The sequence below is a fragment of the Taurulus bubalis genome (genome assembly GCF_910589615.1).
Source record: "Taurulus bubalis genome assembly, chromosome: 5".
NCBI lineage: Eukaryota > Metazoa > Chordata > Actinopteri > Perciformes > Cottidae > Taurulus > Taurulus bubalis.
In genome coordinates, this window is record NC_136593.1 from 21745729 (window position 1) to 21770998 (window position 25270).

Sequence of the window (25270 nt, forward strand, 5' to 3'; positions counted from 1 at the left end):
TGTGTGCGTTAGAGAGGAGCGCGCGGGTGGAGGAGGGGTGGGGGGGGGCATTAGTGAATGGCTGCGCTATTGCATCCTCCCAGGAGACCTCTAAAAAAAACACACACACATTGTCCCGTCTCCACACACACACACACACACACACACACACACACACACACACACACACACACACACACACACACACACACACACACACACACACACACACACACACACACATATTACCTTATGAACCCGCCTCCTTCACCCCCCCACCCCAAAAAAACTCCCATCCCGCCGCCATACCTCCATATCCTCGCGCCGCCCCTCCACTAGAGTCAGCACACATCTCTCCTCCGTCAGACACACCGAGAGACGGTGGTGTGCGAGCAAGGGAGCCCCGCGCGTATCTTTACGCTCCTCAGAGAGTGTGCATGTGTCCGGGGGCGCGCGCGGGCGGAGAGTCCTGCGGAGAGCCCGCGGCGCGCTGACAGGAGAGGAGAGGAGAGGAGAGGAAAGGAAAGGAAAGGAAAGGAGAGGAGAGGAGAGGAGAGGAGAAGCCCCGGAGCCGGCAGTGACAGAGCCGTCAGAGAGGAGGAAGGAGCGCACGAGACCTTTTTGTTATTGACTTGCTCATCCGCGCGCGCTGTCCCGGCTGGCGTTCACGCGCGGCCGAGGAAGAAAGCAAACAAGTTGTCTTATAAGAAGAAGCGTCCCATTCAGCCCGAGTGGCTCCAGAGATATTACACAAATATATATATTTTTTAGCATCTCTCTTTTCTTCTCCCCGTCCCTTCTGAGTGCGGAGCGGCAGAGGGAGGGACGGGAGAACCCGCGCGCCTCCCCGGTGGATGATCCTCTGGATGCGGGGCGATGGATTAACAGCCTCCTGTACGGACCCCTGCCGCTGCATTTTTTTTATTTATTTTTTCCTCTTCTTTTTTTTTTTTTAACCACCTCTGACCCTCCTGTTGCCCTCGGGATTATTTCATCTCTCTCCGACCTCCCCGACGATCCCTCTCGAGATGACCGAGGAATATGTTTTGCGGTGCGTCCTGATGCTCTGCTGCGCGCTGCTCTCGGCCAACGCGAGCAACTGGCTGTAAGTTGGACTCCTCACTTCTTCTTCTCCTTGAGTATATAAAGTGGGCCGCATCTCTCTCACCTCCTTCACCTGACCTCCTTTCCGTTCCTCCTCATCTTCACATGTCATCTTCCTCTTGTCTTCTTCCACTCCGGCTCATTGCCGCTCAGGTTAATTGTTAACCATCACGCACGCACGCTCTCTCTCTCTTTCTCTCTCTCTCTCTCTCTCTCTCTCTCTCTCTCTTTCTCTCTCTCTCTCTCTCTCTCCCAGACTTAATAATTTACCAACACGGCAACATCCCCCCAGCGAAGACCTTTACAAAAAAAAAAAAAAAAACACATGTTCTTTTTTTTTAAAGGTGCCGATTTGGTGAAATTGAGTATATTATATATATTTCAATATTCTGGATTGAAAATGACACTAAATGTTTTAAACTATATTTAATGTCAGGTGGAAATGTGACCATAATATGCAATGCACGTGCAGCTTGAAGAAAAAAAGGTTCATGAAGTTGGCGGCAGGTGGGATTTTGTTCAGGTCTTCTCTGCAGTCGTTTTGCAAAGATCATAAGATGTGTTCTTATGATGTAAATATCCGAAGATTTGGGAAATTATTTGAGCGAGAACGTGTGATTTGTTTTGTGTGTGCAGCCTATAAAAGGTAGTGTGCAATTTGTGAAACTGGAAAAAAAATTAAAAAAATAACATGAAAAGCTTTTGTTTTCATAGTCCTAACTTCATGTTGTCATCACTAACAGACTTTAAGAACATGGAAACAGCGGTAATGTTAATATTATGCAGGTGTGTTCAGCTGCATTTGAGCTAAACCACAAAGAAAATATTGAAGGAATTGTCATTTATAAACATTTGAAGATTTGTATATCCCAACAAATTATCAGTACCTGAATACCACATGGATATTACAATGATACGGAAACACTTCAAAATGCCCTAGAGAAGTAAAGAAGTAGTAAGACCACTATCATGTGAACATAACTTGACTACAAGGAATATCTCAGGAGATGAGGAGAAAAGCGAAGCTCCAACAGCTCATTATGAGCTCCATGTCAGCCATGTTGATGTATGTATTTGAAGCGGTCAGACTGCGGTGGCTCCAAACACAACCGTGGGACTCCCTGGGCCGCCTCCTGGGGGCCGGCCGGGTCGCATGTGTGTGCCTCTCCCCGCTCTCCTGTGTGGGAGGCGGTCAGGTGGGTTCCTGCATTCCTCCGCATGCAGCGCTCCGCCATTCATTCCCACGCGTATAGATCCAGCAGATTCACAAGCAGCGCTCATCATCCAGTGTGGTTGATCCTGGCATTGATGTTTATTATTATACAACACACTTTGCCACTCTGACAATCCTCTTGGGAGCCTTAGGTTGTCACCGTTTAGCTTTCCCTGCTTTTTTTTTACATCGCTTCACTTCTCTGTTAAGAAGCCGTGAGACTGGCAATACGAGCACGACAGCCTCGCGTGTTGACATGAGCGTACAGCGGCAGACGGCCTAACTCGTATCACTGACAGATTCATCAAAATAAATCAAACTGAGAGCCTTGCCAAACAGCACCGTCCGCCTTGAACTCTGTCCCTGAGCGCAGGGTGATTGTGCTGTTTGGGGCTGAAGGCGTGGTGACAGCAGCAGCGGGGCAGGCGTGTACAGGCAGGCCACGAGCTGCCAGTCGGCTCCACGGGAATCGCTCCGGGGAGGAAAACCTGTGTGGCGGCGGAGCTGTGCGTCAGACGCCTCGACGAAGCCCTGGAGCTTCAGCTGGTGCGCTCGGGGGCCAAAAGGATGGGAGGCAACTAGGGGAGAGAGTGTTGCTGTTAGGTAGAGGACCGAAAACAACAACAAACATGTTAACCAACTGTACACACCGAGGAGTTTGCAAAGCACTCTCCGTGCTGTTCCTTTGCCTCGATCCCTCTCACGGCGCTTTACTTCAAACGTCGAGAGTCATTTTGCGTGCAATAAGAACTATTTGCGTGTCATTTGTTCCACAGACTGTATGTAAGAAGTGGACGTCGTCATCGTGGCGTCACCCGTTGGTTTGTGGACCGCCGTTATGAAGCCTTGAGTTTGGCGATTTGGTTGTCGCCATCTTGGCTTTTGTGCAACCGATGAACGGAAGTTACTTTATTTGGAATGTGGAGGAGTGACGTAGAGACGGCGTATAGTCTCTCTGGTAGCGGCAGCGACCTGTCAATCAAAGTAAAAAAGCATACTCTGCTTTATGCTCTATTTGACTATAAATGGGCCATAATTTACTAAATGAACATCATGCTGTATTGAAGAAGACTTGAAACTAGAGATTGAGACCATAAACTCATGTTTACAATGTTTACTTAGGGAATAAATCAAGAGAGAAGTAGAGTAATTTTCTCATAGACTTCTATACAACCAGACTTCTTTTTGCAACCAGAGGAGTCGCCCCCTGCTGGTCAGTAGAGAGAATGCAGCTTTTAAGACACTTCCGCCTCAGCGTCACTCGGCAGAACTGGAGGTTGCCTGATTTGTACGTCTGGTCTGTGCTGACTGCAATGTAGACGCATCTGCATGACTGTGATGCGCTCTCAACAGGTGACTTGCCGTGTTGGTAAATTATTAAGTGAGAGAGAGAGAGAGAAAGAGAGAGAGAGAGAGAGAGAGAGAGAGAGAGAGAGAGAGAGAGAGAGAGAGAGAGAGAGAGAGAGAGAGAGATGGTCAGTGAGTGTTAGTCAGTGACGTTTGTAACGTGTTTTCCTGTTTTGTTTTGTTGACATACTTATTAAAAATATAACATTCACAGTGCTTATTATCATGTAATAAGTATATTGTAATTCTAAAATATATTATTATTAGTTGGGTGAAGAATTTTTTTTTTAAATTCATGTTGCTAGACCCAGACCGACAATGTGATATGACAATCATAATACTGTGTTGTCTTTCCCTAGTTTTAAAGGCTTCATGACAGTAAAGTGATGTGATTTTCTGAATTTACCAGACTGTTCTTAGGTTTATTAGTTGCTGGGTCATTATATCCTCATCACTGATGTTTTATTTATTAGAGATCTCATGTGTAAATATTTAGTAAAAGCACCAAAGGTTGATCCTACAATATCGTTGCGTTATCGATATCAAGGTATTTGGCCTGATATTCTCTTCTTTCCGTATTGCCCAGCCTGTTGATATGCGACAACAAAGTAAACTAGTTGAGCTGATGCCAGCTGTAAGCTAGGTACGTTTTTATCTAAATTTGTGGTGGAGGTGGTGTTATTCTTCTTTTACTCCAAACCTCCACTTTGTAAGCGAGGCTCTCGGTTATAAATCTGTTTCTCCCGACCCAAACATCTCCGATCACTGTGACTTTTAGTTTTAGTTTTACTCCTGTCAAGCACTTTGTGACTTCTGTCTGTAAAAGGTGCTCCATAAATACATTTTACATTTTACTTACTTACTCACAGCGTCAGGGTTATTTTCTCAGACTTCACAAAGCTCCTCCAGAGCGTACATCAACTTCTTTGAGCGAGTGTTAACTTTTCAGATTGCATTTTGTTTGCCAAATTATCCCCTAAAAAAAATGTGCCGAGCTATTTTTACCAAAAACATTCACCTCCTTCTTTTATAATTTGCATAACTTCAAGGTTTTGGACTTTAGACATTTGGATAAAATCTGCATTATGTTGCCTTTGGCTGTCAGAAATGGTGACAGCCATTTTCCCTATTTAATGTTTATTCATTTATTAATGTAGTCATAGTGAAACATTATTATTAGTTGCAGCCCTGTGTGGAGACATTTGACGGGTTATTATTGTATGAAGAGGTGAAATCTCCACTGACACGTGTTGTATATAGAACAACTTTATTATTGAGACTAAATACTAAACTTGTTCTTAATAGTTGTGACCTCTTCAGGCCTCTTCCCTTCTCCATGGAAGTAGGAGAAGTTGTGCCAGAAACCTCCCCCTACTCGGCTCCCAAGTTATTATTGTTTCACACATCAAACGTGTCTTAAAATGATTCAGCTGTAGAGTTTCTAACACCTCTCAGCTGCTCTGACGTCACGCTCAACCACAGCCTGTTTGTTTACCTGCAGCTCCTTCAGCCCGTCACCTTTAGCCCCAAAGCCAGGATGCGATCACTTTGCCAAATCTCCGCGGCCGCTGAGTCATGTATAGTGTCCCGCTGCCCGAATGGGGATTTGAATGCAACTTTTCATTAGTTTGTCCGTCATCACCCTCCTCCTCCTCCTCCTCTTCCTCCACTTGCCCTGCTCCAACTGGTTCTGCTGCACCTGCGTGCTGCTCCAGGGCAGCAATGTGTGTGTGTGTGTGTGTGTGTGCGTGTGTGTGTGTGTGTGTGTGTGTGTGTTGAGCATGTAAACTGGCATCTTCCCCAACAGTGGCACACACTCAGTAATTACCACACTGGCGGAAGAATGGTGGCCACACAACGCATGCTCCAACTCCCACAGAGACGCATGCACAGCTGAACACCATGTTGGAGAAGAAGAAGGAAAGTGTGTGTGTATGTGTGTGTGTGTGTGTGTGTGTGTGTGTGTGTGTGTGTGTGTGTGTGTGTGTGTGTGTGTACATGTGTGTTTGTGTATGGGCATGGGTTTGAAATCAAAACATCTAGGAATGTACTGGCTAGTGAGAAGCCGAATGAATTAGCAAGAGGACTTCACTCTCGTCTTCAGATGAAGAAATTCAGTGGTTTTAACCCTTTTAGCTACTTATTCATGTATAACGTGCAGTTATGCGTGCTAGCGTGCTAACATGCTAACCTCGGTGTCTGAAAAGTCTAACCAATGCAGAAGTGTCTTAAACTTGCATTATCTCTACTGACCAGCAGGAGGCGACTCCTCTAGTTGCAAAAATAAGTCAGATTGTATAGAAGTCTATGAGAAAATGACTCTACTTTTCTCTTGATTAATAGACTTTTTTTTGTAATACTTTTCTCTCAGTAAACATTGTAAACATGGGGTTATGGTCTCAATCTCTAGTTTCAAGTCTTCTTCAATACAGCAAGATGTTAATTTTGTAAATTATGGTCCGTTTAGAGTCAAACAGACCATAAAGCAGGATATGCTTTCGGGCCTGGCTAACTTGTGATTGACAGGTCGTTACCACGGCCATGTCCAGTATGGGTGTTTACATCGCCGCCCAAAAATGTCTTATTCAGCGCTTGTACCTACTACTTCTGGTGGCTAAAAAACGAAATGGCGACAGCCAAAAACCCGAGCACTGAAAACCGCCGTCCACAAACCAATGGGTGATGTCGCAGTGATTTCTTAACTACAGTATATGATAGCACTAAACATCTAGCAGCTCATGGGATAATTATATGGTAAGTATTTGGTCATAAACCAAAGTTTTGGCGGAATGGAAGCTGACAATGCTCTGGTAAAGGTCTGGTTGGACTCAGGCAATAGACTTGGTGAGAGTAAGGGTTACTTGGTTTGGGATAAAATGAGAAGGAAGCTAAGCTTAGCCAAACATCGGGGTGTGAGTTAATGTTTGTCCTTTGTTTCTACTTTGTTCGGGAACAATTGTGGTCATAGTCCAAAGAAATAAACGTTGACTGTAGCTATTAGGAAACCAAGAACAGTCTCCTGTGTTAAAGTCAAGTCTTCAGACTTTGTTGTTCTAAATTGTCATGTGACTTTCTCCTATGCGAGTGTCATTACTCTACCGCTGCTAGAAGGCTTTGTCACTTCATTTTAAATAAATGTTATTTTGGGGCATTTGCTAAAACAATTCGTTTAGTTCTTGGGAAGATTGTCTCTACTCTACTGTCTATAATATAGACATATAAAAAGTCCCGAAAATACATTTTTGGACATGATTGTGAGCCTGGATGAAAAGTCTGGCAATCACCAACCATCAGGGCCTGCTAAGCCTTCTCTGCTGGCCTAAATAGAATCACAAAGTTATAGCTATTATATATATATATATATATATATATATATATATATATATATATATATATATACATATATATATATGTATGTATATATACATATATATATATATGTATATATATATGTATATATACATATATATATATATATATATATATATATATATATATATATATATATATATATATATATATATATATATATATATACATATACATATATATATATATCATGTGCATATTTATGTATACGATATTAGACAGCAGGCCTAGGTATAAAATGCACGGCCCGCCACTGCATTATTACAATTCTGCCAGATGTAAATGTCAGTACCACCTTTCATAACAATCCATCCATTAGTTGTTGAGATATTTCCATCTGAACCACAACGACCCACTGACCAACATCGGCATCCATAAAGCAGAGTTTCAAATATGAATACAGCAGTCTAAATATAGGCCTACAGCCAGGAGCAGATGATGACGCTTTTTTGTTGAATTGACTATTTTGAACATGTTGCAAGGTCCGACGGTCGGCGCGTTTAATAGTGCGGAATTTAATTTGTCAACATAATGCTTTCCACAACAATCATCTGCAGGTCAATACCACCGTAGTGCATGATTACAATTACAATTTACAAATAAAACTGGACCACACTATAAATTGTCATGTTGTATTTTGATTCAGAATTCAGTTCCACAGTTTTCAGTTATCATGTTGTGCTTCACAGCCATACCTGTATTGTACTTCAAAACATTGACCCTGGTCAACCATTGTTTTAGACACTTGAGGAGGACTGGCAGTCCAGAGAAAGGTTGTATTTGATTGATGATTACCATGAAGCTTGTGTGCACTGTTTTTAATATCCAACGCACCTTTTCATATACAATTGAGTAGAAACTGTAGAAAATGACGCGTTTGATGTGCACATAAGCACTGCGGTTTTTGGGTGGTTATTTTGCTAAATGTCTGGTGCAACTAGTGGATGTGCAGCGCATAACTGTGGTGCAGCATCACTCACCCTGTAAGATTATGCCGATAGAGCCGATAGCTGCTGCCTTCAAATAGCTGTGAATAGTCACAAGAGTAAAGGAAAGGCCTTCAGAAGAGGCTGCCTACTAACTGTAGGCAAAACATAAATAAAAGTGTTTGTGTGATTTCAGAGAGGTTTTTATGGGTGTATCCTTCCCCAAATGAAGTGACCAAATATTATGGACCGTGTGAGACACACTCATTCGTGGCACCAAGATTGCAGTGCGCCGCACATCCCCACACCGAGTTACCAAGATACCAAACTAGCGCAGACCAGGGAATAAAAACAAATCGGTACCAACAACTTTCATTGGAGGAACTTTCATTGTGTTTTGATTTTGCTGGTGGTGTTTCCGATCACCAGACTCCCTTTAGAAAACCTTCTATTTTACTGCAACAGGGTGGTTCCGGTTCTCCCGGGCCTCCTTTCCCTTCAGTAGCCTTTGACTGCAAGTCAAAGGCTGCAGCGAAGCCGGATCTGGGTCTGTCCGTGGTGGGCCGGTCGCTGCTGGAGGCCCTGCTAGAATCTGAGCTGAAGGAGTTTCTGGTGAACCTGCATGCCGTAAATGCCGTAATGTAAGGCATTTACAATAAATACATTGTAGAAATAAGCCAATATTCTTGTTCATGGTATTGTTTGCTTATATAGGTAATTTAAAGGCATCAGTTTTAGACTCTGACTTCATTAGCAGTTAAAAGCCCTGTCAAAGTAACTTAAAGCAAAAGCCACCATGGTGGTTGTGAATAATCCATCTCACCGCTGCTGTGGCAAAAGAAGGATTACATCTGGCATCTGTCTGAAGACGAGACAAAAACCCGAGAGCGGCCTCGCACGGCTTAATTTATTTGTTCAGTTAAACTGTCACGAATTGGCTCTGGAGAAAGGATTAGGATCCTCGTTTATTTGCTCAGGAGAGGACATCCCCTTTAAAGTCTCGAATGGGTTGAGTGTTTGCTTTTTAAACACTTCCCTTTCGGTCGGGAACAGTGGGTTCAAGTTTAGACGCCGTTTGCTGCCGTCGACATGAAGCAGAAGATGCGGCCGAAGAGCAACCAACACATGGAAAAACAAATGTGATTGGGAGTTGGTTTTGGTTCACAGAATAGTTTTGATTGCCCTCTAAACTACCAAATACTCGAGTCGTAGCATCATGGTCTTACACAAACAATAGATAACTCTCCAACAGCACCTAAACCATATTTTGGTATGCACTGTAGGACAATGAGCACACACGCTGGTCTCTCTTTCTGCGTTCCTGTCTCTTTGTGTCTTTGTGTGTAAGTGTGTGAACATGCATGCACGTGTCCCCGGCAACCATGGTGAGGTGCTAAAGAGATGGCAGCTGATGGGTAACCAGAGAAAGCAGAGACCTTGGCATTGCGGTACTTACTGGCGCCTCACACTTCTTTAAACGCACGCGCACTCACACACATGAATGTGGTGAAGCCGTGGCACTCTTGTCACTAGAGTGTGTACAATTATCGTAACCCACTCAGAGCCGTGGGGGTCGCTGAGAGACAAGAGGGGGTTCTGTCGGATCCACACCGGCGGCCATGTTTGAAGAGGCTCGCGCTCCGGGGGGCAACAATGGCTGTGAACAGCTGATCGCATTTCTGAATGTACCCTGCAGCTTCTCTGAGATGCATTGGCTAGTAAAGCAACTTTTGAAGATCAATGAAGTGCAAACACTGTGAATCTGGGTTTTTTGGGGAGACTTGACAGAGAGATTGAAGTGAGGCAAAGATACTGCTGAGGTGAACAGGACAGGTGCATGCTGGTTGTTCTAAACGCAGCTGGTGGGTAGTTGTTGTATTTGGCCCCCTCGCCAACACGGTCAGCAGCTCCAACAGCGGTTGTGACTCTAAAACCACCTTGAGGCCGACTGCTTTAATTTACTTCAAAATTGAACTTCCCCTCGAAGTTCCCCTGACTTTACGAGAATATTTCCATCTCTGACGGACCGCCGTGAATCAAGTTCATAAAGTTCTTAAGAAATCATAATTTTAAAAAAGCCGCTCCAGAACACTGAGAATCACTGAGTTTTCTTCGGTGTCAAAGTAATCCAGTGATAGTTGTCTGCAGATCCACAGGGTACGTTGCAAACTTGAAGGGCACTGCGAGATCACAGACCTTCGCCAAGGCCATTTCCATGAGGGGAAAAGTAATGTGCGAGTTCGCCTCATGATGTAATTTAATGTAAGCGGTTCCTCTTTGCCTTTCACAAGGTTTCATGAAAATCGGGCAAGCAGTTTTGTCCAAAGTCCTGCTTAAAAACAGACAAACAAACCGAACCAAAAGACCTCCTTGGCGGAGGTAACAATAACTAGTAATAGCTCATTTGCTGTACTTTTAATCATGGCATTTTCCCAAAATGTTCTAACATAGGCTTAAAAAAAAATGGGACACCAGTTGGGGGTTCCTCACATCAAGATCCTGTCCTGGGTTGAAAACCCCCTAGTTATTACTGCAAGAGTATATGGTTTTGACTTTGGTCTAAGAAAAAAGGTATTCCCCCCTTTAGGTTACTAACACACATGTACTCTTTGTTTTACAATGTAAGGACTTCTGCTCATTAGTGATGAGTACGAGATAGGTGAGAACCGTGCTGAATGTACACACACAGAGGGTTCTTTATACACACAAACTTGTCTACAACACACAGTTTATACACGTGTGTTAACTGTGTAAATAGTTAGCAGGAATGGTGCGTGTCCAAACCTGCCCGCCGCACATGAATGATTCCACTTTCGACAGCAAGATTATCTCTTTATCTATCCAATCTGAATGTGGAAATAAAAAACAACAACCACAAACTCCATCAATTATGCAATCACATTTCTTCTCAGCTCGCGATTTCATAACCTTTTTTTTTATCCAACAAATTGGCAGCACGGGAGAGCCAAGCATTCGTCTGCATTAGTGTCAAGCCGCCCCGTTCACTCGCTCAGTTTGCTGCTCTTTCATTTGAAGCTTAAAATTCTCAACGAAGCCAAATTAGATCGTACTCAGCGTAATATCGTTTTATCCTTTGACATTAAATAGGCCATAACTAACGGGACACATTTCTAATCTCCAATTATTGTTAAACCAATTGACAGGGGTGGTTCCAAGAGGTCACGGGACACTGGCCCCCTAATCCGATCGGCCACCTCAACGCTTCATCACTGAAGGGCTTTTTAGGTACCTGCGGGGAAAAATCTCAGCAATGTCCAGATATTCATGGTCCCCAGAGGATAAATCCTAATGACTTTTGTTGGTGTTTTCAACTTGCGTTGTCATCAGGTAAAAAAATCTCAATTTGCCCAATACCTTGTTTGATCACCAAATACCGGCAAAACAAATGACATACAAATCACCCTCAGTTGTACTGAATCAGCAAATGTTAGCGTCGTCATTGTGAGCACGTTGCCAAGTCGATGTCATTCTTTAGTTCACAGCACTGAGCGTGGCTGTAGACTCCTAAGTCGTGTGTAAATATTGGTCAAAGGGACAAGATGCATACATTTTTACTAATGAGTCATTCAACAGAAGGAGGAAAGAAAACATGTTTCAGCTCTTTAGAAAGTCATGAAAGAAACCAGGTTTTTGGTTAGTTGCCTGAAATAGTGTCTGTGTTTAACACAAGCTTAAGAGATTTTCACATCTGTTGTACTTCGTGAATTTTGAAACTTTTACGTTCATTAAAAAAAAGGAGGTCGCTCACAAGTGTCTAAATGAGACTACCGAGTGTTGTCGGGGACATCAAACATCATCACGCCAAACAGGGAAACTCATGCACCAACGAGTCTGTCTTTACAGACTCTGCTGTCTGTATAGTTGTGTTTCTACTTGTGTTATTGTGGACTAAACTCTCCAACTTGTAGATTCACGCTGGATGTCATTGCTAAGAGGAAAGACTTCTGAGAGAGGTGTGCGAAATCAAATGAGCCGCTTGAACGCTTGGCGGTGGTGACGTTGAAATCACGGGACCGTGGCGTCGTTCATTTATACCCAAACTTTTGCTTTTCGTCTGCCGATTTACTCTTCAAAAATCATGTCAACGTGAAGATGATCTTGCTGAACAAAACGCATATGTAATGTCTTTTGGTGCGATGCTAACTTTTGGGTTGGCCTACACAAATATGTCGTCCCTGCAGCAATCTTTGGGTGATGTCCTACAGACGTACAGAGACTTGCTCTCTCTAAAGCTGATATGATCATCTTTGTCCTACTAAACAGCACAAATCTAAACTCACGCCCCTTTTTTTTGGTACATTTCTCATGTGGTTAGCTAGCTGATAACATGATTTCACCAAAATACAATAATGGTCACAGGTACACGGCACAGGAATCGTCTTAAGCCCAGCCCTGCATTTAGACAAACAATTTAAACAATCTGCAGCAGTTGGTTACCAAGAGCTCCACACCTCCAACATGGTGTTACATCAGAGTGTTGCATCACCTGAAAGACCTTTGTAGGCAGAAACAAGACAATAGAAAGCACGACAGTCCCCGTAGAACAGGCTGATGTCGGCTGGGTGAGGCTGGTATGCATGAACATTGAGCTGACACACACACTAATCGATTCCTGGCCTTCAGTGGGCCACGGCACTAACACCAGGCAAGGAGGTCAATGTCATGGCTTTTATTGCCACTTTTCCCCTGTGTGAAAGTGTGTTTTTGTGTGTACGTGTGTGTCCGTGTGTGTGAGTGGTTGTGGTGTTGGCAGAGCATGTTATTTTTAGGGGGAAATGAGCTCTAGTGGTGCCAGCAGCATATAAATACACCCAGACACACGCGTGGACCCACGCGCTCACACACACACACACACACACACACGCATGCAAGCCTCTAGCTGCTTAGTCACTATGTTAACTGGACTCATCAGACACATTTCACTTCCACCTCTTTCCCCTCTTATCACTTTCCTGTCTCCATGCTTTGCTTTCCATTTTTTTCCTTGTGAACTATAAATGATCCTCTTTGACCTTTTTCCATTGTCTCATGCTCCCTAACCTTCTAATCTTTCATTCCTTTCTTTGAAGCTACCGTTTCCCCCCTGCATTTATTTCATTTGTCACTGAATACATAAGAGCAAAGGCTATTTTGAGCATTGTGATTTAAAATTAGATCCACGTAGTCCTTCATGCAAAAACCCAGCCACTGTTGCTACCTCCACCGCCCCGAGGCTCCTGGACCAACTGCTGCATGTCAGCGGGGCTTTCTGTTTCCTTTTGATGTTTTGTTATGAGTTGCATTCCTCAATGAGACATCATGATTTCAGAATGGTTAGTATTTACATTTTTGTAATTCACTCATGAGAAAACATGACAGATTTCATATTATCTTAGAGCTTTTTTTATTTTTACAAAATCACAATTTTTATGCTCTATTTTAATATTATCAAATCAACAACAAGCGTTCAGTATACAGGTGGCCATTCATGAAAACCCTGGTCTGCCACCTTCAGATCCCCAGAATATTTTGGAAAATCCATTTATTTATTGGACTTTTGTGTCATTCCAACAACAAGCCTGTTGTCAGTATGGTTTGACAAAATAAAAACATGTTGTCAATGTCGCTGAAAAGTGTGTGAAAAGTGAATCCTAAAAGGAGAAAAGATGCAGAGGGAACCTCGACCGAGATGGTCCAAAACCTCCAAACGATCCAAAACCTTTGGAAATGGAACACACACTTACTTTCACCAATGACGGGTGGGTAATGTAACAAGGAGCAGATGCACAGTTATGTTTGAGGCGGCCTCAGAAACCTGCCAGCCAATCAGATACACTTATTTAAACTGTTTCGTGTTCACGGCTTCGATTAACCTTAGTGGGCCGTTCAGGTGAAGTAGTATCTGTTTCATGTTGGCGCTTTAGTGTATCATCCAAATGTTGAAGGGAAACCTCTGTAGGTTTCCCTTGGGGACAACACAATGGGGACAACACACAACGTTGACTCGTTGCTGGAGGACAACGGCGGAAACAAGCTTGCGAGCCGGAGAGAGGAGCGCCGGTGTTGTCGAGGTTTGTTGCGTTGGAGTGGAGAAATTGTAGCTCAGTGTTATCTAGAAGATCGTCAACGTCATGGCTGGATATTTGGAGTTGGGCGATGTGGATGAGGGCTTTGAATTCAACGTCACCTCTCAGAGGCTCCTCCTTGAGTTAGTCTTGGCTAGACGCAATAACAGACTGGATCCAGAGAAACGGTGAAGAAAAAGGGTTTATTTCTCCATAGGGTGCTTTCCATAATGATATCAGCCTGTCAGTTGCAAAAACTAGCCCGTTTTAGCTCATTGGGCAGTTTGTGGGCAGTTGCCCCTCAATACTGGACAAATGTGTTTGTCGTTGTCCACTCAAACATAAAAAAACATGGGGACAACACGGTCCAGGATGAAAGATACCGAAATCTGCCTTTAAGAAAGCTCAAATGTGTCAAAATGAATGATTCAGACACAGGTCAGAGGTCAGCTTCAGCACAGTGTCTTCTTAAGACAGCAGGTCATAACTGGGTCATAACTAGAAAGCTTTTGTTTCTGTGCTGCTGCGCCTGATCTTTCCTTTCTCCCTTTGGAAATCACTGAGGTCTGGTGGCAGCTTTTCTTGGACGTGTAGATCGATGCGTACAACAATACGACATATTGAAGCATTTTATGGATTTGCTGGCATTACTCAGATGTTTCACGTGCTGATTTCTCTAAATGTAGATCTTCGGGGTCCAGATTCCAGATTCTAGATATATATATAATATCTGTCATTAAAGAACATGTCATCAGAAATTGGTCTAACTAGGAAAGAAGGGACTATATTTAAAGGCTTTAAAGGCTTTTCTTTCTGTCTTTTGGGCGCATCAGGCAATCAACGGAGGCATTTGGTTCATCAGGGGAGCCACAAAAGGTTCAGTGCGGTAAAGTGGCTAAAGGTAAACTGAGAGGATAGTGCCCTCTACAGCTCGCTCTATGTCTTACATCCTGTAGGAGTCCACTGCAGAGGGGGGACGGGGAGGGTTAGCTCAGGTCACACTTGTCTTCACACGAGCACTTTGAACCTCTGTCGCCTGCCGGTTCTCTTCCTGAAAAGGCTTTTCTGTCGCACTTCACTTCATTGGCACAAAACTAATGCACAAAATATTGCCCACGCGTCAAAGTCAAGAGCTGTAACCCGCCGCAGCGCCTCGGTGGAGGAGAGCTCTCTTAGGCTCTTTTCTTGCAGCTCTCCTCCTTGCTTTTCCCACCCATGCTATATTTACCTGTCGCTGTGTACCTCTGCTGTGTGCTCAGCGCTGGAAAGGCAAACACGAGGGTATTTTCATATAAATACACAGTAGACGGGATGGATGCTTACAGTAGTTTGCTGAAGCGCATTACTGTCATGCAGATGTGGCCAGCCTCCACCTGCATTTCTCTCTTCCTTCTCACCTTTAGGCCTTCATTTTAGCCGACTTTATAGGCCTACTAGAATGTTGTGTCTCGCCCGGTATAAAATGGTAATGAAAATAAGGAAAATGAGGACAGGAAGCTGCACTGAGGGGGACAAGTCAAGTCCTCTCTTGAGCCATTGGAGGTTTCTCTTCATGCTGAACAATAAAGAAAAGCTGCAACTAAGGCTTCATCTGTCAACAGTTTTTGGGTGGGATCAATTTCTTTGTTGTTTACTCTCTGGCATGTCGGAAAAATAATGAACGAGTTGCCAAAAACATGAGGGATATTTACTAATTGATTCTTCAGTCTGACAGCCCAAAAAGGAGTCAATTAGAAAAAATCTTACCAAACAAATAAAAAACTAATAAGTAGCGAAATAATCTCATTTTAGAAGGTGAAACCAACATATATGCAGTTTGACATTTTGGGAAAATACGCTTCTTGGCTTCCTACTGAGAGTTAGATGAGGAGATCCGAACCTCTGAAGTCAATAGAAGAAATAATCCGGCACGCATGTTGTTTTCACTAGACTTCGTATTGATTAAACAATGTATGAGCTTCAGAGGTACGCATTGATTTTTTATTTTTTGCTTTGGACAGAGCCAGGCCAGCTGTTTCCCCCTTGTTTCCATTCTTTATGCTTACCACACAGACATTACAGATTATTACTTTAAAATAAAGTACTTTTTTTCTCTTTTTTTACCAATCTTCTCTTCTAAATCTACGAGAAAGCAAAACAATGTATTTTCCAAAATGTAAAACTTAACTACTTTAACCACTGGAGGTAAACAAGTTGAGCACCTGGACTCGAGGTCCAACTTTATGAAAGAAAGAAAGTTCCACTTTCCAGCTCCCGGAGCTTTCAATCACTTCCCAAGGTTTTCATTCAGAGTGAAGCTCTGACAGCTGTGGACCTCAAGCTTCTTTCTTTTGTTTCATAGGACATAACTATTGATGGGTTTTCCCCAAAATAATATTCATTTATTTGATGTTGACTAAAACAATCGAATAAACTTTAAAAAAGCAAGAAATCATTTTCCTTTATTTATTCAAATAAATAAAACACCCAAAGATTAGTAAAGTAATATGAAACTAAACATTCATGAAAGAAAGACAAACAAAGAATTCTAAGAAAATAACCAAGTCTTTGCCTTGAAGTGCCAATTTCTATGATCTGCAACACATATCTGTCAAGTCAGCATCCATCACCGATGAGGCAACTCAATGGCGACCGAGCCATCCATGAAACGCACCGCACACTTACACTATACACCAGCTACTGGGTGTCTGTGGCGACGCCCGGAAAAGTGCTGTACCGCAGTCTTTCTCCACACACACATACACTCACAAATGGAAATATGCACACAATTCCGAAAAACCTAAAGCGCATGACCAACAAAAACACTCCAGACTGCCAAACTCCTACTACACAAATCCCATTGTCCTCCCTCAAATAGAAATCCTAATGATCCACCCTCACTAAGTGCAATATTTAGGATCATGTTCTTTATGTTTCTGACTTCAACAACGGCAACTTCTTCATGAACAATGCAGTAATTCACAAAAGTGGTTCAAACGGGAGCTCTTTGTCGGATCCACCATTTCTTATGTTCGCCTTTATTTCCTGTCTCCAGATAACAACCTGCGTCATGAACGGCTCCTCTGTTTAGAATTATCTCTTCTGTTCAGTGCGAGCCTCCCATGCGGCCGTGGGGGGCTCTGGGTGGGAGGTACGGGGCATTCCACCTGGACCGTGGTGCGCTCGCGTGTTTGTGTTGCATTACACATCGCAGCCTTCACAACACCACTGGCTCCACTGGGCTTAGGCCCCTGGGATTGAAGCACGCAACCACCAAGAGGCCAGAGAGGAAAGAGGGGAATGAGGATGAGATGTGGGGATGATGGCGTGCGTGCATGTGTGCGTGTGTGTGTGTGTGTGTGTGCGTGTGATGCTCTGTCCTTCTACGGTTTCGACTCCTCCGTCTCCTTGTTGAGGCGTTTCGTTAACCTCGTCTCTGGGAAGCGAAGGGCACACACATGCAGAGGGAGCAGATAAAAGTGAGACGGGGATGAAACGCTCACACACACTGGCCCAAGGCCTCTGCTGAACTTTTCCCACACACACACACACACACACACACACACACAAAGACGTATCCAGAAAAGGACCCGCATAGCGGCTTATCCGATGTTTATTAAACGTTTCCAGGGTGAATGTCGGGCCAGCGGGATGCCATCCAGCTGTTTGTGTCTTTCGTGAGTGGGATGCTGCCCGTCCCGTCCCGTCGGGCAGCATCCCACGGGCTCTGTTGTGTTGTCGCCTTGTGTTTTTCTGTCCGTGGGTTGTTCTCATCGCCATCTGATGGTCTCCCAGCTGGATGCCTCCACCCGAACGCAGCGCTCTGCCCAAGGCTACGCTACACAACAAAGAGGGATCAAGCGGCACACATGGCTTTGATGAAAACCCCCCTCGCTACTGCAACAGAGCAAATCAGAGCTGGGCAGAGCCGAGTTGGACTCCATCCACACCGGGAAGGGGGGGGGCAGGACCTGCAGATTTTGGGAAAAGATATAACCATGCAGAGGGCTCGAGGAGAGACATCGGGCTTTAGGGTTCCCTCAAGAGTTTAGATTTACCACAACTCAATTAGTATATATTTTTGAAAGTGTTATGTTTATTAGTGTAATACACTCATCCATACTTCCTGCCACAATCTGTTTTGGTCTGGTTTGACCAATAGAGCTTATTGTCGTACCAGAAAGAGGCCTGGGAGGCCTTCTCGTGGTTTCAGCCGGGACGCCTTGAAATCTTTTATTGGCCACTTGGAGGTTGTGAACACAACATCGACATATTATCCTCTTTTAAGGTTTTTGATATGGCGAACTTGTCAGCAGGAAAGCATAAGGAAATACTTTAAGAACTTTCTATAAAGTTCCTTTAGATTTGTTCTGAGAACACATTATTGTGCTTCTCTTGTTGACAGTGAATGTTTCTTAATTGATAGAGCCTCATGCTGCCGTTGGTGTTTATCATTATTATTGAAGTCTATTAGGGTTGATCGCACTTTGAGTCGAGTCTAATTATGCTCTATTGTTTTATAGATCGGTCTAAATGTGAGCTCTGGCCTATTTTGTCACTTGGAAAGAAGCTTTGTGCGTAGTATCTTTACGCAGGTGGAAGGAGCGTGGTCAGCGTCGTGAACCGGTCGCGGTTAGGTTTAGGCAATAAAACTGTTTGGTTCAAGTTTGGAAAGAGAACACGAGGTTTGGTTTAAAATAAATGCGCTCGTATTGAAACGCGTCCTGACTTATTGTCGTCAGTTACTATAACATAAATGATAAATTAATATAATTTTGGTTTCACACGGGACACAAAAGCATTAAGGCGCCGGGTGCTACTGCCCAGGCGTCGCTATTTGAAGCCCAAGGAGCGAGATCCGGCTTTTCAGGTCCCTCTTTTTTTTAAAGGAATTGATGCACCGGTTCAGGTATGTTTTCCACAGGTCCATCTTGGATCAGGTGCAATATGTTGGACCTGTAAATACATCTACCTGTAGTTCAACTCTCCAGCCAAAGATGCAGCCTTGCTCATCTTGTTTCCAAAATGTTGTCAGACCTGGTTTTCAAATATAATAAGTGTGTAAATATAAAATGACTTTGGCTACGTTCTACATTTACTTTAAAAGATCTGTGTTACTGCTAAAATATGCTTAATGAACCACTTAATTCTGTCTCGGTCTGTGTTTGTGGATGGTGTTTCACAGAGTCCATAGTTAATATAGAAATAATTATTCGTGGAGCTTCAAACTAAATGTCGGGGTTGGTGGGGCTCCTGAGTCAACCTCACGAGAGAGTGAGGTCACCCCTGAGGGCGGATGTGGCGGAGATGTGGCGGAGTGGCGGAGAGCGGCGTTATCGCAGCGATGAGTGCTAAATACTGACAGTGTCTGGAGGGGAAGAGAAAAGGAAGAGCATCAAAGAGACGGAGAGAGAGAGAGAGAGATGTTATCTGAGCTGTTGAGAGGAGGAGACGAGAGGGTGGATGGAGAGGAGGAGCTGTTTGACCTCTGGAAGGATGATGCACTAATTATACGACCACATTTACAAATAGCATTGAAGATAATGCACTGATGCAGCACATGCACATTACCACCCCAAAACTCAGGAGGCCGTAAAAGAGCTGAGATGAAAAAGCCGATCCATACGTAATAAAATCAATACCTTGGATTTCACAAGAACACAGCTGGTGTGCAGCATTGTGTCTTGCGTTATGAAAGCGCTGTCAATGATCTGACAGCCGAATTCTCTGCAGTCTGGATGTGCGCCACGGCTTGATTGAGACGGCTAGCAGGGCTTTGCCGAGGTATGTGTGGTCTTGGGAACTCATAACCCGGGACTCATAAAACAAGCTTTTGAGAAACCTTAAGGGAAAACATGTCCGCCTGAACGGAATCATAGCCTGGAAGTTAATTTGGTTGGAATTTGCCTTTATTAAGGGCCATTTTTTATATTCAAACCCACTGTAAAATAAAGTTGTTTTTTACTATTATAATAATAGTTTTATTAGCTACAGGTTTTTGTTGTTTTTTGTCCTTAAAGAATCAGCAGTGGTGCTATATTTCACAAATCATGTCAGCTGTGGACAATCGCATGTAAATGTGCTGCTCGGATTTAATGCAGTTTATGTTTTATATATTTTCTCTATATTGGATGTCAATACTTAAATATACTTTGGGTTTTGCCTGGTAAACGACAGGATGTTTATTCTTTAAACTACCTGAAAGGAATAGTACAACATTTTGGGGAAATACACCGATTTGCTTACTTTCCTTGAGTAAAAAGACACGCTTAATATTATTATGTAAGCATATATATATTGTGTGTTTGTGTGTGTATAATCATCAGAATTGACTACTGCCAACAACAATGTGTTAACACTACGTAAGGAAATCTATGTCAACAATCTGTCTACTTATTCTAGTGCTAAGTCGTAAATATGAAGTAAATATCAAATGACTAGTTTCCACCCTTTACAGTGTAATTAAACTTTCCTTCAAAAGGACTCTAGGACTGTGTTACGTTGACCTGCACTAGAAAGGAGTTGGCACATGGCATCTGCAAAACTTTCCATTGTTTGAGGAACGTACACTTTCTAGACTCAACATACGTTTACATGAGTGCACGTTGAGGAGTGTAGACGGTACATAATCAGGGCTGCTCCGCGTCGGGAGACTCTCCGCCAGCTTATGAGAAAGCCTATTTCTGTAAGGTGCAGCTGGGCCTGGAGATATGAGACTGAAGTGAGGTGAGGTGGATGTGTGAGGGTCAGGGCATCCAGACTGATGCCATTTTCTCACACATCTCAGATTGTGTGTGTGTGTGCCGTATATCTCCCCGACCTGTCTGGCCTGGAGGTGGTGTGTATGATAAGCCACTTTCCCTCCTCTCAGTGTCCTCACAACCAGACATTTATCCAAAACATTCCCACAACGTCATGGGAACCAAAGCCCTTCTATACACAAGCTGCGCTTCATTTGAATGATGTGGTCAAATCTCTGCCTCGCCTGTATCTCACCGTACGTCTCTTCAAACACAGACATCAGATGCTGCACTTCCAGCTTCTTCTCCTGAATGTTCCTTCAGGCCGTCTGCTGCACACTAACAAGGTCCTGTTGGTTGTCTTCTTTCTTCTGTCTGTCAGGTACCTGGCCAAGCTGTCGTCAGTGGGAAGCATCCGGGACGAGGAGACGTGTGAGAGGTTACGAGGCCTCATCCAGAGACAGGTACAGACCTCCATCTTGTGTCCAGCAGTGGTTTCTTTCAGCATGGGATAGCATCTTTTGGTATCTGGTATTGATTGACAATGATGTTTCAGTACCTTTTTTTTTTTAATTCCAGGACAATTATAGTTCTAATGAGAAAGTGAAGTATTTGGTCAGGATGTGTGCTCTCTGCTGACGCAGCTCCTGTGTGTCTCCGCTCCAGGTCCAGATCTGTAAGCGCAGTGTGGAGGTGATGGATGCGGTGCGTCGTGGAGCCCAGCTGGCTATAGACGAGTGTCAGTTCCAGTTTCGCAACCGCCGATGGAACTGCTCCACTCTGGAGACCATGCCCGTGTTTGGCAAAATCGTCACCCAGGGTAAGATGATGCACTGCGGACACTCCTGCCACCAACTCCCCGCCAGCATCTTGGCACAAAAGAGACCGACCCCAGCCTCATTCCCAACGTGTCACATAAGACGGACTTTTGGTTAGGAACCCATGGAGAAGCTTAGGTTTGGTTAGGCTTAGTTAAAATGAATAGTTTGGGCGAAAATTGCACTACGTAGCTTATGTTCAGCGACGTGATGTAAATTAGGTATGTTGCGCAACGTGTCCTACTTACACTGCTGAAAATAGCCTTTTGGATTTCACTGCTAACACAAACAGTGGTCTCCTGGGTGAAAGTCCCGTGTTTGTTTGACCCATCCATCTGCGGCGACCCCGGCCCTGTCGCTCGTTACACTACGTCCTCATATGTTCGCTCTAAGCGACAGATATTGCTTTACTTTGGGGTTACTTGACAGTCCTGAGCATCGGTATCAAACGTCAAGGGCCATGACGAAACGAGACCGAGCTGGCCCTACAGGCAACTGTCCAACCTGCATGCGTTTAGAAAATGTGGATTATTCCATTCCATTCTAAAGTATTGTGACATTTTAGAGCCGGTTTCCATTTGTATTGGCTTAACCAGCTCCTGTAAGTCAATGTTGGCGCTCCCTCCCTGAGACTTTAATACAGTCTTCATCTGTAGAGGTTTTCTTGCCATTCAAAATGAGAAGCTCTTTTCAGTTACATAATGAAACAATACGACGTGTGTGCCTGTGTTTGTGTATGTGTTAGGCACCCGTGAGGCAGCCTTTGTGTATGCCATCTCAGCAGCCAGTGTGGCGTTTGCGGTCACAAGGGCCTGCAGCAGCGGAGAGCTGGAAAAATGTGGCTGCGACCACAATGTACATGGAGTCAGTCCAGAGGGTAGGTCTCTCTTTCCCTTTCACACACACACACACACCCAAAGGAAACAGAAGGACCAACTGATCCAGTACGTTTGAATGCAATGATTTTAAAGGCTAAATAACGCAACATTTTAAATATTCATTCCATTTTGAAAAGGCCAGACAGATGTCATTGGTAGCATTTTAATTATGCCATCTTATCTCCATGTCTATAGAGGCAGATATTTTACAATATCCATATCACACATTACTACAATGAACCATCAATACAGAATGATCTTATCTTTGTTCCCACAGGGTTCCAGTGGTCGGGCTGCAGTGATAACATTGCCTATGGCGTGGCCTTTTCCCAGTCCTTTGTGGACGTGAGGGAGAGGAGTAAAGGCCAGTCCTCCAGTCGGGCTCTCATGAACTTGCACAACAACGAGGCAGGCAGGAAGGTAACTTGCTGCCATATATATATATATACCCTTTACATATATACACTTATTTTAGTACAGCACACCCAAAGAGTCATGTTGGCTTCTTTTTTTTCTGAACCGCTTTGACAGTTCCCTCACAATATGTATTTGATACAAGTCGATGTATTAAGTCATCCAAGAGAAGTCCAGGTCAAGTCTTAATTCATTAGACACAAGTCACAGCCAAGTTTCAAGTCATTAAAATAATTCCAGGTCAAGTCTTCGAGTCATATGAGACAAGTCTATTTCAAAATACAGTATTTTAACTCAAAGGAAATACCAACCCTTTATTTTTGTGACTCAAGTCTACAGTTCAGGTAGTAGAATATGCTATTGTATTAAGGGGTATTATGCATTGTCGTCACATTATTTCAAGGTATTTCTGCTCACCAAAAGTTCTTTGGCATCTCCGCAGGCCATCCTGTCCCACATGCGCGTGGAGTGCAAATGCCACGGCGTGTCGGGCTCCTGCGAGGTAAAGACCTGCTGGAAAGCCATGCCGCCCTTCCGCAAAGTGGGCAACGTCATCAAGGAGAAGTTTGACGGCGCCACTGAGGTGGAGCAGCGCAAGGTGGGCACCACCAAAGTCCTGATGCCTCGGAACTCCCAGTTCAAACCTCACACAGACGAAGATCTGGTCTACCTGGAACCCAGTCCAGATTTCTGCGACTTTGACCCGCGCACGCCGGGAATGCTGGGCACCGTGGGCCGGCAGTGTAACCGGACGTCGAAGGCCATCGACGGCTGCGAGCTGATGTGCTGTGGCCGCGGCTTTCAGACGCAGGAGGTGGAGGTGGTGGACAGGTGCAGCTGTAAGTTCCACTGGTGCTGTTATGTCAAGTGCAAACAGTGTCGCAAAATGGTGGAGATGCACACTTGCCGGTGATGGGAGTGGCGGGGCACAGAGGGCGCTGCTGTTGAACAAAACAAACGCCCCACACTTCTGCTCGATTACGAAACGCCAGATGGAGCAAGGAGGACTTGTTAACCTCCCTCTTCTCCTGCTTGAAACCACCCCACACCCCTACTACTGGTCAACGGAAACTGACTGAATGGCTTAGAAGTCGAATGACATCATATTCATTTTATGACACCTTCATGGATATCAGTAGATCGTGCATGGGATGTCCTACAAAGCCACAGAGGCAGTATGTTCCTTCTCAAGTAGAGAGTGTCTTTCCCTTTCTGTCTCCCTCCCTCACTCTGATGTTTGCTTTGTCATTGATGCTTCTTATTTTTGTAATGTTTAACTTATTTTGTTGAGACTGAGGAAATTGATGAGGGGTGGACCTAGAAGGAGGAGACAGACCAAGTAATAAGGGACAAACTGGACCCACGGGTGGGCAGACGGGTGGGTGGGGTTCAAAGGGTTGGGGTCAAGAGGAGGGTTGTTGGCCCTCTATCCTTGCTGCTGCTGCTTTTGGAGGACTCAGTTGGAGTGCTGGATGTCAAAAGAATTAAAAAGGGAGACGCCGAGTCTGTCGGAGAATGGACTTGAACAAAAGGAGGAACACGTTGCAGACGGACTTTCTGTGATTCGCTTCCTGAGTGTAACATGGCTGAGCTGCGCTGAGGTTCAGTTGCTGTTGAGTCATTTATTTTGCCCCCTTGCAATGCCCTGATGCTGCTCCACACACACACACACACACACACACACACACACACACACACACACACACACACACACGCTCACTGTCTTTCTGTCAGAGGGAGGAGGAGGATGAACAGGTGGACAGCCTCTGTCAGCTCCTTCCTTGTCTTTTCTGTACAGTACTGGCAGGCGATGGTCAAGAGACACACACACACACACCAAGCAAACATTGTTCTAAAATCCACACCCGTCTTCATCCTCAGCTGCTTTGCCGGCAACAAAGAAACCAGACACCATGCAACAAAACAGCTTCCAGATCCCATTGGAAACGATTTGTGAAAAAGTCTTCGCTCATTCAGGATTGCCGCTGATCTTGGCCTCCACCCGCATGTCGCGTCTGCCACAAATGCTCGTTGGGTTATTGCAAACGCGAGTGAACGCGCCGAGACGTGCATGCACCGGCAAACACACGCAAATGTAAACACACGCGTACACAAAGGGGTCTGCCAGAGGGTTGCCGAGCATGCTCACCATGCATGAAGACTGAAGCACTTTCTCTCCAAGCGCACATAGAGCCCTCGACTCCCACAGCACCCAACGATACGACCACATACTCAATATTCCCTGTTCCTCTCACACACACACACACACGGTTTCCCATGCCACTGTCAGGACTCTATTGTTGTCTTGTCCCACCATAAAGCCAAGCTTTCCTATAATAACGTGCTATCATTATAGAGACATACTGTAGATCTGTAAAGACTTATACACTGAAGAAGACTATACTGCCTATGAATGTATGTTAATACGGAATATATGC

The 25270-nt window shown here is 44.3% G+C and overlaps 1 protein-coding gene across 1 annotated transcript; it reads left to right on the top strand.

Annotated features, from left to right (window-relative positions):
- Positions 1–1007: 1007 nt before the first annotated feature.
- Positions 1008–23745, top strand: wnt4 (wingless-type MMTV integration site family, member 4; the record flags this gene model as incomplete). Its single annotated transcript, XM_079218597.1, has 6 exons — positions 1008–1084; positions 21105–21186; positions 21389–21542; positions 22286–22417; positions 22696–22838; positions 23275–23745. The coding sequence occupies 6 exons, from the start codon at positions 1008–1010 to the stop codon at positions 23743–23745; spliced, it is 1059 nt and encodes a 352-aa protein (XP_079074723.1).
- Between the last annotated feature and the right edge of the window lie 1525 nt (positions 23746–25270).